This window comes from Phyllostomus discolor, chromosome 2 (genome assembly GCF_004126475.2).
Source record: "Phyllostomus discolor isolate MPI-MPIP mPhyDis1 chromosome 2, mPhyDis1.pri.v3, whole genome shotgun sequence".
NCBI classification, from domain to species: Eukaryota; Metazoa; Chordata; class Mammalia; order Chiroptera; family Phyllostomidae; genus Phyllostomus; species Phyllostomus discolor.
In genome coordinates this window covers 117,669,647-117,683,384 of record NC_040904.2, presented here as the reverse complement: position 1 = coordinate 117,683,384, position 13,738 = coordinate 117,669,647, and the positions used below count along the sequence as shown (strand labels likewise).

General features: G+C 39.5%; 1 protein-coding gene across 1 annotated transcript in view; it reads right to left on the bottom strand.

Moving 5' to 3' along the window:
- IFT88 (intraflagellar transport 88) overlaps nt 1-13,738 on the bottom strand; it is a 168,644-nt gene that overhangs the window by 147,201 nt on the left and 7,705 nt on the right. The window contains 1 exon segment of the mRNA XM_028531560.2: nt 8,324-8,386. Coding sequence (XP_028387361.1) covers nt 8,324-8,386 — 63 coding nt within the window.

Sequence of the window (13,738 nt, the reverse complement as noted above, 5' to 3'; positions counted from 1 at the left end):
GGCAAAATACGAGTTTCCCAGACAACTGAAGGCTGAAAGAATACACCTCCACCAAACCAAAACTACAAGAGATATGCTAAAGGGGCTGCTATAAGAAGAGGAAGAAAAAGAGTGTGTGAGAGAGAGGAACACAGGTAAAAGGGGGGGAAAATGAATACATACCTGTCAATAATAACCTTAATGAAATGGATTAAATGCTCCAATCAAAAGACATAGGGTAGCTGAATGGATAAGAAAACATGACCCACACATATGCTGCCCACAAGAGACCCACCTAAGAAAAAGAGACCTACACAGACTGAAAATGAAGGATTGGAAAAAAAATGTTCCAAGCAAATGGGCAGGAAAAAAAAAAAGGAGTAGCAATACTTATATTAGACAAAATGGACTTCAAAACAAAGGCCATAAAAAGAGACCCAGAAGGACACTTCATAACACTCAAGGTAAGAATCTATCAAGAAGACATAAACACTGTAAACATATATGCACCCAACATAGGAACATCCAAATATACAAGGAAGACCTTGGAGGACTTCAAGAAAGACAGACAGCAACACACTTATACTAGGGGATTTTAACACCCCACTGTCAAAAATGGATAGACCTTCCAAACAAAATATCAACAAAGATATTGTGGCATTGAACAATGTCCTAGATCAAATGGACTTAACTGATACATATATAGAGCCTTTCATCCCAAAGAAGCTAAATACACATTCTTTTCAAACACACATGGAACATTTTCAAAGACAGACCTCATGATAGGACATAAAACCGGCCTCAACAAATTCAAGAAAATTGAAATCATATCAAGCATTTTCTCTGACCACAAGGGACTGAAACTAGAAAACACCTCAAGGAAAAACCCTAAAACACTCAAACTCATGGAGATTGAATAGCATGCTATTAAACAATGAATGGGTCAAGAATGGGATCAAGGAAGAAATCAAAAAGTTTCTAGAAACAAATGAAAATGAACTCACAACAGTCCAAAACTTATGGGACACAGCAAAGGTAGTCCAGACAGAGAAGTTCATAGCAATACAGCCTACCTAAAAAAGATAGAAACATTTCAAATAAACGACCTGACCCTACAACTTCAAGAACTGGAGAAACAACAACAAACAAAGCTCAAAGCGAGTAGAAGGAAAGAAATAACCAAGATCAGAGCAGAATTAAATGACATAGAGACTAAAACAACAATCCAAAGGATCAATAAATCCAGGAGCTGGTTCTTCGAAAAAAAAAAAAACAAAATCAAAAGCCTTTCAGCAGACTCATCAAGGAAAAAAGAAAGAGGACCCAAATAAACAGAGTCAGAAATGAGAGGTGAGAGATTACAACTGACACCACAGAAGCACAAAGGAATATAAGAAATTACTATGAAGAACTATATGCCAAGAAATTTGAAAACCAGGGTGAAATGGATGAAATTCTAGAAAAATATAACCTCCCAAAAACTGAATGAAGAAGAAGCAGAAAGCCTGATGAGAATGAAACAGTAATCAAAGAATTCCCACCACACAAAATCCCTGGACCAAGAGGTTTCACAGGAGAATTTTACAAAATATGTAAGAAAGAGCTAACTTCTATCCTTCCCAGACTATTCCAAAAAATCCAAGAAGAATGCATGTTTCCAAAGTCTTTTTACGAAGCCAGCATCACCCCAATTCCAAAACCAGATAAAGACATAACAAAGAAAGAAAACTATTGGCCAATATCGCTGATGAACATAGAGGCCAAAATCTTCAACAAAATATTGGCAAACCATATCCAGCAATACATTAAAAAGATCATACATCATGATCAAATAGCATTCATCCCAGGGATGCATGGATGATACAACATTCACAAATCGATAAATGTAATACATCACATAAACAAAAGGAAACACTAAAATCAGATGAGATCGGGCGCATTCAGGGTGGTATGGCCATAGACAGGAAACACTAAAATCACATGATCATATTAATAGATGCAGAAAAAGCATTTGATAAGGTACAGCACCCATATATGATAAAAGCACTCAGAAAAGTGGGAGTAGAAGGAACATCCTCAACATGATAAAAGCCATATATGAGAAACTTGCAGCCAGCATCATACTGGACAGGCAAAAACTAAAAGTTTTCCCACTAAGATCACAAACAAGACAAGGATGTCCACTTTCACAACTTCTATTCAATATAGTATTGGAAGTCCTAGCCACAGTGATCAGACAAAAAAGAGAAATAAAACACATCTAAATTGGAAAGGAGGAAGTAAAACTGTCATAGTTTGCAGATGATATGATAGTGTAGATGGAAAACCTTAGACTTCACCCCAAAACTACTTGACCTAATAAGGGAATTTGGCAAAACAGGGTTTAAAGTCAATATTCAGAATCGAAGGCATTTTTATACACCACGGACAAAAGATCGGAATCAGAAATCAAGAAAAAAAATCCCATTTTCTATAGAAACAGGAAAAATAAAGTACCTAGGAATAAACCTTACCAAGGAGGTGAAAGACCTGTACTCAGAAAACTACACAACACTAAAGAAAGAAATTAAGGCAGACACAAATAAGTGGAAGCATATACCGTGTTCATGGGTTGGAAGAATCAACATCATCAAAATGTCCATAGTACCTACCCAAAGCAATTTATAGATTCAACGCAATCCCTATTAAATTACCAATGATATATTTGGTGTCAATGACACAGATACAGAACAAATATTTCAAAAATTTATATGGAACTGTACATGACCCCAAATAGCTGCAGCAATTTTCAGGAAGAAAAACAGTAGGAAGGATCACACTACCTGATATGAAACTATATTACAAGGCCACTATAATCAAAACAGTCTGGTACTGGCATAAGAACAGACACACAGAGCAATGGAACAGAATAGAGAGCCCAGGAATAAACCCAAGTCTTTATGGTCAATTAATATTTGACAAAGGGGAAGAAGAATAAAATAGAGTAAAAATAGCCTCTTCAACAAATGGTGTTCAAAGATCTGGTCAGCTACATGCAAAAAAATGAAACTCGATCACCAACTTACACCATACACAAAAATAAATTCAAGGTGGATAAAAGACTTAAATATAAATTGTGACACCATAAAAGTCCCAGAGGAGAACATAGGCAGCAAAATCTCAGATATTCCAGGCACCAGTATTTTCACTGATATGTCCCCTAGAACAAGAGACATAAAAGAAAGAATAAACAAATGGAATTTCTTCAAAATAAAAAGCTTCTGGATATCTAATGAAAAGAGCATTAAAATCAAAAGAGAACTAACTATATGGGAAGACATATTTGCCAATGATACTTTGGACAAGGGTTTGATCTCCAAATATATACAGAACTCGCATGATTCCACTCCAGGAAAACAAAAAACCCAATTAAAAAATGGGCAAAAGACTTAAACAGACACTTCTCCAAGGAGAACACACAGAGGGCCCAAAGACATATGAAAAGATGCTGAGCATCATTAGCCATTAGAGAGATGCAAATTAAAACCACATTGAGATACCACTTCACACTGGTCAGAACGGCCATCAGAAACAATTCAACAAACAAGTATTGGAGAGGTTGTGGAGAAAAGGGAACCCTAGTGTACTGTTCGTGGGAATGCAGACTGATGCAATCACTATGGAAAACAGTATGGAATTTCCTCAGAAAACTAAAAATGGAACTGCCTTTTGACATGGCAATTCCACTGCTGGGATTATACCCTAAGAACCCTGAAACACCAATCCAAAAGAACTATGTCCCGCAATGTTCATAGCAGCACAATTTACAATAGCCAACTGCTAGACGCAACCTAAGTGCCCATCAGTAAATGAGTGAATCACAAAACTATGGTACATTTACACAATGGAATACTACACAGAAGAGAGAAAGGAGCTCCTATCCTTTGAGACAGCATGGATGGAAATGGAGAGCATCATGCTAAGTGAAATAAGCCAGGCAGTGAGGGACAAATACCATATGATCTCACCTTTAACTGGAACATAATCAATAAAAGAAAAATACAAACACAATATAACCAGAGACACATTGAAATTAAGAACAATCTAACAATAACCAGAGGGGACGGGGGAGGGAATAGTGAGAGGAAAGGTTTTCAGGAACTATAAAGGACACATGGAAAAAACCAAGGGGTAGGGTGGACGCAAGGGAGAGGGGTAGATTTGGCTGGGGGGGGTTGATGGGGGGAAATGCAGACAAATGTAACTGAACAACAATAAAATAGGTTTTTTTAAAAAAAGGAGAAAAAATTGGGCAAAGGACCTGAATAGACACTTCTCCAAGAGGGACATACAGAGGGCCCAGAGACACATGAAAAGATGCTCAGCATCACTAGATATCAGAGATATGCAAATTAAAACCACAATGAGATACCACCTCACATCGGTCAGAATAGCCATCAGAAACAGATAAACAAGTGTTAGAGAGGTTGTGGAGAAAAGGGAACCCTAGTGCAGTTGGTTGGAATGAAGACTGGTGAAGCCACTGTGGAAAACAGTATGGAACCTGCTCAGAAAACTAAAAATGGAACTGCCTTTTGACTCTGCAATGCCACTGTTTGGGATTATAACGTAAGAATCCTGAAACATCAATTCAAAAGAACCTATGCACCCCAATGTTGACAGCAGCACAATTCACAATAGCCAAATGCTGGAAGCAACCTAAGTGCCCATCAGTAAGTGAGTGGATCAAAAACCTATGTTACACTTACACAATGGAATACTACACAGCAGAAAGAAAGAAGGAGCTCCTACCCTTCACGACAGCATGGATAGATCTAGAGACCATTATGCTAAGTGAAATAAGTCAGGTGGTGAAAGAGAAATACCATATGATCTCACCTATAAGTGGAATCTAATCAACAAAACAAACAAGTGAACAAAATACAACCAGAGACATTGAAATAAAAAAACAAGCTGATAGTAATCAGAGAGGAGGAGGGAGAGTAATAATAAGGTATAATGGGATGCAGGGGGGGGTGCATCAAGGAACATGTATGGAGGACACATGGACAAAGCCAAAGGGGGTGGGTTCGAGGGTTCTAGGAGGGGATGGGTGGGGTAGGGAAGGCATGGTAGGGTAAAAATGGAGACAAATGTACTGGAACAACAATAACGAAATTTTTTAAATAAGAGAAGACCCAAATAAATAAAACAAGGTGTAAAAGAGAAATAACAATTGATATCACAGAAATACAAAGGATTATAAGAAAATACTATGAACAAGTATATGCCAACAAACTGCACACCTAGGCAAAGTGGATAATTTACTAGAAATATACAATCTTCCAACACTGAATCAAGAACAAAACCAGAGATTCTAATAGATTACAAGTAGTAAAATTGAAGTAGTAATCAAAAACCTCCCAACAAAAACTCCTGGGCCAGATGGCTTCACAGGTGTATTTTACCAATCGTTCAAAGAAAAACTAACACCTCTCCTTCTCTAATTATCCCAAATAATTCAAGAGGAGGAAAAACCACCCAGCTTTTTTTTTTAACAAGACCAGCACTATCCTAATTCTAAAACCAGATGAAGACACTACAAAGAAAGAAGATATAGGCTAATATTTCTGATGAACATAGATGCTAAAATTCTAAGGAAAATATCAGCAAACCAGATCCAGCAATACAGTAAAAAAGATCATACACCATGACCAAGTGGGATTTATTCTGAGGATGCAAGATTGGTACAATATTTGCAAATCAATAAATGTAATGCATTACATAAACAAAGTGAAGGATAAAAAAATCACATGATCACATACATAGATGCCGAAAAAGCATTTGAATAAATTCAGCACCCATTTATGATAAAAACTCTCCAAAAAGTTGGAATAAAAGGAACATACCTCAAAATAATAAAGGCCATGTATGACAAACCTACAGTCAACATGATATTCAATGGGCAAAAAATACAAGCTTTTCCCTTAAGATCAGGAACAAGATAGGAATGTCAGCTTTCACCACTCTTATTCAACATAGTACTGGAAGTCCTAGCCACAGAAATTAGACAAGAATAAAAATAAAAGCCATCCAAATTGGAAATAAGGACATAAAACTATCATTATTTGCATATGATATGATATTATACATAGAAAAATATAAAGACTCCTCTAAAAACTACTAATCTAATAAGTGAATTTGGCAAAATAGCAGGATACAATATTAATATTCAGAAATCAGTGGTGTTTTTATAAACTAATAATGAACTATTAGAAAGAGAAGATAAGGTAAAAATCTTATTTACTATTGCAACAACAATAAATAAGGTACCTCGGATAAATTTAAACAAGGAGGTAAAAGACCTGAACTTCAAAATTATAGGACATTGAGAAAAGAAATTTAAAAAGATACAAATAAATGGAGGCAATTACCATGTTCATAGATTGGAAGAATTAACATCATTAAAATGTCCATACTACCCAAAACAATTTGTAGATTCAATGTAATTTCTATTAAAATACCAATGGCATATTTCACAGATCTAGAATGGATATTCCAAAAATGTATATGGAACCAAAAAGATCCCAAATAGCCATAGCAATCTTGAGAAAAAAGAACAAAGTAGAAAGGATCACATATCTGATATCAAACTGTACTACAAGGCCACTGTAATCAACACAGTCGAGTACTGGCATAAGGGCAGGCATATATATCAATGGAACAAAATGGAGAGCCCAGAAATATGTGCACGCCTTTATGGTCAAAGGAGGCAAGAGTATACAATGGAGTAAAAGAAGTCTCTTCAATAAATTATTTTTGGAAAATTGAATAGACACACGCAAAAATATTAAACTAGACCACCAACTTACACCACAGACAAGAATAAACTCAAAACGGGTAAAAGATTTAAACATAAGTTACAAAACCTTAAAAATCCTAGAAGAAAACAGGCTGTAACATCTCAGACATTTCTCCTAGAAAAGATTTTTTTTTCCGGTGTATCTCCTAAGGGAAGGAAAACAAAAGAAAATATAATCAAATGGGACTACATCAAAGTAAAAAGCTTTTGCACAGCAAAAGAAACCATCAACAAAATTAAAAGGGAACCCACTCTATAGGAGAACATATTTGCCAATGATACATCTGATAAGGGGTTAATTTCCAAAATACATAAAAAACTACAATTCAACACCAGGAAGACAAACAATCCAATTAAAAAATGGGCAAAGGACCTGAACAGGCACTTCTTCAAAGAAAACATACAAATGACCCATAGACATATGAAAAAATGTTCACCCTGGCTGGCGTAGCTCAGTAGATTGAGCGCGGGCTGTGAACCAAAGTGTCACAGGTTCGATTCCCAGTCAAGGCACATGCCTGGGTTGCAGGCCATGGCCCCCAGCAACCACACACTGATATTTCTCTCTCTCTCTCTTTCTCCCTCCCTTCCCTGTCTAAAAACAAATAAATAAAATCTTAAAAAATAAAAAAAGAAAAAATGTTCAACATCACTAGTTATTAGAGAATGCAAATTCAAACCACAGTTATATATCACCTCACACCTGCCAGATTGGCTAACATTAATCATTCAACAAACAACAAGTGCTGGCGAGGATATGGAGAAAAGGGAACCCTAGTGCACTGTTGGTAGGAATGCAGACTGGTGCAGCCACTGTGAAAAACTATATGGAATTTCCTCGAGAAATTAAAAATAGAACTGCCTTTTGACAGAGTAATCCCACTTCTGGGAATATATCCTAAGAATCTCAAAACAATAATTTGAAAGAATATATGCACCCATATGTTCATTGCAGCATTATCTACACTAGCCAAGATCTGGAAATAGTGCAAGTGCCTATCACTAGAAGAATGGATGAACCCCTGCGGTACATTTACACAATGAAATACTATGCAGCAGAAAGAACAAACTCCTACCTTATGCAAGAGCAGGGATGGAACTGGAGAAAATTTGTTAAGTGAAATAAGCCAGGCAGTGAAAGACAAATACCATTTGATCTCACCTATAAGAAGAACCTAATAAACAAAACAAACAAACAAACAAGCAAATAGAACCAGAGGTATGGAAACAAGGAACAGACTGACAGCAACCAGAGGGAAGAGGGGAGCAGGGAAAGAAAGGGGAGGGTCTAGTCAGGGAATAGGAGTAAATGACTCATGAACGTGGACAACAGGGTGGGGATTGCTTGTGGGAGGGGGGATGGGCAGGGCAGGGGAGGCAATGGAGGAAATTGGGACAACAGTAATAGAACAACAGTAAAAAAATAAAAACAAATAAAAATGGTTAAGATGGTAAATTTTATGTTATGTGTTTTTTTACCACAATAAAAATTAATTTACTTACTGGAGGTCTTCTGCCATGACTGGTTCTCACAGCTTGCTGAAAAGCGGTGTCATTTTCCAATTCCTAAAATGAAAAGGAAACTTAACATTCAACATGAAGTGAGAATTTTTTTTTAAATGTTGAAACTTTTTTGCTTGGTATTCATGATCTTCTCTAATTCATCCTCCCCCAACTGTTGATATCCAGCTAGGGGCTCATAGACTCCTGTCTTCAAATCTCCCTCCTCCACACTGTCCAAAATATTAAGGCTCCTAAAGCACTTTATTGGCCACTGTTTAAATGGTTGGCATCACCATGCCTGGTTAAAGATCAAGTACACAAGGATATGGCCTTTCTTTTCTTTTTTTTTCTCCCTTCAAGTAGCTTGAGTAGTAGGTACAGAGAACCATATCTCTTTCTTTCTCTCTTCCTCTCCTCTTCTTCCATATATGGGACCATGACTTAGGTTTACCCTACCTGAGAAAGACTTGGGACAGAAAAGGAAATATTTTCTATAAGCAATGGGGCAAACACTTCCTCTTTTTCCATTTTCTTTCTTTTTTTATTTTAATCATTGTTCAAGTACAGTTTTCTGCCTTTTACTCCCATTCTCTTTTCCCATTTTCATATGCCAAAGTGAATAGCTTGCTGATTCCTGACCTGAACTTATAATTATCCTTCAGCGAATTTGAGAAAAGGAACATCTGTCAAGGGCAAAATACAAACGTCCCTGGGTTTCCTGGATAAAATGCCATTTTTAGATTCTCAAAAGGACTAAGTCTTACCAGCTAACAATCTTCTAACCAGCCTTTACTTCCTACTCCTTCACCAACACACATTCTGGCTCTAAGACTTCATACATAGCTACAAGCAATTCTCATATGAGCCTTTGATTTACTTCAATTGACAGTAGTCTCCCCTTTTCTGAGGTTTTGCTTTCTACTGTTTCAGTTACCCGAGGTCAACTGTGACCCAAACACATAAATCATCCCTTTGTCCACCCTGTATACTCTCCTGCTGGAGTCGTTTAAGAGCTCAGTTATCAGATTTGTTATCAGACTGACTGCTGTGGCATGTAAGTGCTTGTGTTCGAGTAACACTTATTTTACTTATTAAATAATGTCTAATTCATCTCTCTTCATATCATCATGAAGACATTTTATCATTTCACATCATCACAAGAAGGGTGAGTATAGTGTAACAATATATTTTGAGAGAGAAAGACTACATTTGAGGCAGGAAAGTTAGAACAGCGAAGAAACGCCTCAAGCTCTCTCTACCCCTCCCGTTTTCCATCCTGGCTAGAACACTGCAACTCTTATAGACAACCTGTTCCCCTCCTTTCCCCTCCCAATTTCCTGTGGTGAAGACAAACAAAAAATGGTCTCACCCAGTCAGCAGCTATACTGACAAACAAGTGACCAACAGGGTCACTGTAATATAATAAATTTACATGTGGTTTTCAGACTACTCTGACCTCACATCACTATGACAGTTCTGGGAGAACCAAAAAAGAAATCACTATCCGGAGAGGAAGGACGAGGACAAGTCACATCTGCAGTCACCCCACCAGTATCAGAAGCTGATGACCGGCCCTGGCAGGTTAGCTCAGTCAGTTAGAGCATTGTCCCAATACGCCAACATTGAGGGGTTCAATCTCCAGTCAGGGCACATACAGGAATCAACCAATAAAGGCATAGCTGAGTGGAACAACAAATCAATGTTTTTTTTCTCTCTCTCTAAAAATCAATTTAAAAAAAAGAACCAGAACACCCTATCCCTCCCTTTTCCTATTGATAGGGGCTTAAGACTGGGGAAAATTTAGCTTAAGGTAAATAGTCATAAATCTAGCAAGTAATGTGTATGTTAAGTTTTTGTTTCAGTAACTACAGATAAGGCCCATCCTGGTGCCGGGGATTCAGCAGTTGACCTCCTGGGTCACTGGCTGGCGATTACCTCATCTGGAGAGGTCTGTACCAGGAAGAAGCAAGCGACTACCCTTCCCCCTTGGAGTCAACTGTTGAATTTCAAAGGCTTTTGCTGCCACCTTGTTTGCCCTCCCCCAACCCCCTTATAAAAGATCTGGCTGGGAAAGAAAGGGCAAGATGGTTTGTTAGGGTATGAACCCGCCATCTTCTCTGATCGTCGGCCATCTGAATAAAGCGCCTATAAAAGATTCAATCACTGTCATTGCTTATTGGATTTGGTAGTGACAGGCAGCCCGAACACTGGTGTCTTTTCCGGTTACACTATGTTTAATAAAAACCTTCTACCCATACTTTAATGGAGTGCCTCATTCTCAGAGTTCACCAGCACTCCTTTCTCAAATGTGTACTTTTGCCTTAGTAAATTTACTGTGCTTTGCTGAATCTTTCTGTCTCATCCTCAAATTCTTTCTTGTGCAGTGACAAGGACCTGGACCCTGCTGTCGGGCTGAGGTCTCCCTTGGCCTCCATGGTGTCCTCCAGCATCGACTTGGTAAGCCAGCGAGGATGTCTCTACCTTTCACATTGCCCTGTGAGACTTGCAACAAGAACAGTGAGCTGCTGCAGCTTGTTCTCAGCTCACCTCCTAACCCTGTCTCTAGGAACCCTCCCTTCTTTTGTTTCTTTCATTCACTCCTGACTAAGTCTCTCTTTCTCTCTTTCTCACTCATTCTTAAGTCCCCCCTCCTACATAACCGACAGCCTCAGACCCACATCCCAGAGGAGTAAGTTTTCTGCCCTCAGTTGCTCATAAGATTTGCCTAATTTCACCTCTACCTTTCATAAACACTCCTTTTTCTTAGATTTTTCTCTTTTTCTGGGAACCAGGCATCCATAATATGACCCATTATTTAGCTTCCCAACTGAATACAGCCATAAAACACCACATTTGTGATCTTATAAACCAGATGTGGGATTAACAATGCTTACACCGCTTTTACTGCTATCTAGACATTTGTCTTAGTTTTCAGTCATCTCATTTCCTGCTACTCTATAGATGTCTGCACCCTCTTTCCCCATGCACCTCAGTTTTACTTGATCCAAATGCAAATTGGACCTCTTGCAGACTATTCTATGGTTATATGACCATTGTGGCCTCCCCTGGACTAACCTCTAAATGCCCTGACTTCCCAGGGTGTTTTCTCCTTTCTTGTTGACCACTGCTGTAATCACCAGCATCGGTCTTTTAACTGGAACAATGCTTCCTCATAAGGCTGACACCATGGCATCCCAGGCCTTAATTGGCCCTGGCCTTTATTGGGCCAAAAAGAAGGGGCAGCAGCTGGGATGTCACAGACCAGCTCCCCGAGGGCTTCCTTTTTCCCTGAAAGCCTCCCTATGCCTGGACAAGTAAACAAATCCCCACCAGGTGGAGGGCATGGGCCAATGATAGTAGGGACCACACTGCCACCCCTCGAATATCCCAGACAGGTTGGACAGACTTATAAGTACAGAGGATACCCTGTACCCTTAGGTTCAGGCCCTCTTAGCTCACCCTAAATGAGTAGGTGGATTCTCAGTCCACCCCATAGTGGGAGGACAGGTTGGGATGCCTAATCTGCACTAGCACACCCCTTTTCTTTCTCTAGGAATTATGGGAAACTCCTTGTCCATTTCCCAGGAATCACCGCTAGGCTGCATTCTAGTCAACCAGATGGACTTCAAATTAGATGGTTTAAAACAAACAAACAATCAAACAAACAAAAACCAACTCATTTTCTTCCGCAATACAGTATGGTCCAGACATAAATTAGGGAAATCAAAAACATGGCCTGAAAATGGGACCCTAAATTACAATACTATTCCTCAATTAGATCTCTTCACAAATGCCAGGAAAACCCCTTACATACAAGCCTTCATGGCCCCATACCAAGACCCAGGGAAAAGGCTCATGTAAGATCTGCAATGCCCATTCCTCCTTTTCTAGTTCTCCCCTGGTGAATACAGACATCCTAAATGACCCTTTTCTGTTGGCACTCCCACCATGCCCATGAGATAATGCAAAGGAACATGAAGGTCAGGGACAGGCCCTTCCTCTTCCCAAGGTTCCCTTGGGACACCCTCTACGGCACTTTCCACCCTGCCTATAAGTCCCCCCTACTATGCTTCTTCCTTATGTACCACAACTAACGGGAGCCCAGCCCTACAGGACATACCAGGAGTGGAACTCTTATCATCCAGGCCTCACGAAGTTACATCCTCTCAGAGAAGTTGCAAATAGAGATGTGGGATTCATTAGGGTTCATGTCCCATTTAGCATGACCGACCTCACCCAATGTAAAATAAAGATGGGCCGGTTCTCTGAAGACCAGAGTTAGTTTGTAGATGAATTTCAAGTTCTGACAATGTCTTTTGACCTGGCGTGTAGGGATACTCATATTCTCCTAGAAGGACATTCATACTGTCCTGTCTACCTGCTGTACTCCTGAGGAGAAACAGGATCTGGTTAGCATCCCAGGGACATGCCAATGGAATGGCGGCAGCCCAACTGGACAGACACTCAGTGGGGACAACTGCAGTCCCAGCCCAAAATCCAGCCTGGAACTACCAGATAGGACAGGCAGACCTTGCTAGAAGAGACTGTACGATACACTGTCTTTTAAGTGGCATGAAAAAAATGTGTTGTCAAGCCTATAAATTGTGAAAAGGTGGAAGAGGTAACTCAAGAAAAGGAAGAAAATCCTGCTCTATTTCAGGGCAGACTGATTGAGGCCTTTAGAAATTATACCAACATTAACTCCTCCACCTTTGAGGGACAAGCCTTACCCAGTCAATGATTTTAGTCAGTCTGCCATGGACATCAGTGAAAGCTACAAAAACTTCAATTTGACCCTCAGTCTCCAATGGCTCAGTTACTGGAAACTGTCTTCATGGTTTACAATAACCATGGCCAGACAGAAAGAGATGAAAAGGCCCAATGTGAGACCAGACAGGCCAAGTGGCAGGCTCAATTGGTAGCAGATGCTGTTTCTGGCCTTTGCAGCCTCAACATCACCTAAGATGCTGTTGCTGGCCCTTGCAGCCTCAACATCACCTGAGGTGCCCAAATAGGGCACCCCCTGAGTTCCCAAGGTGGCCTGCTATAAGTGCAGTGAGCCAGGTCATTGTAACAGACAATGTCCCTAAAAGCCAGGACCTTGGTGTCCCTCCCCAGGAAAGAACCCATGGGCTTTAAATCCTTTGTGACTGGCCAGGCCATTGGAAAAAGGATTGTCCCTAGCTCCAAAGGGAAAGGGGACTCCTGAACACATAATGGCCTTATCTGAGGAAGACTGAAGGGGTCCAGGGTTCTTGGTGACTCCTCCTGAAAGACATCTCATGACTACAGAAGAATCCTGGCTGACTTTTGATATAGCAGGTAAAAAAGTTAATTTTTTAAGTGACATGGGAGCTACCTACTCAGTTTTAGCGGAACATTGGGACCCTTAATATGCAAGGCTTGTACCATTAT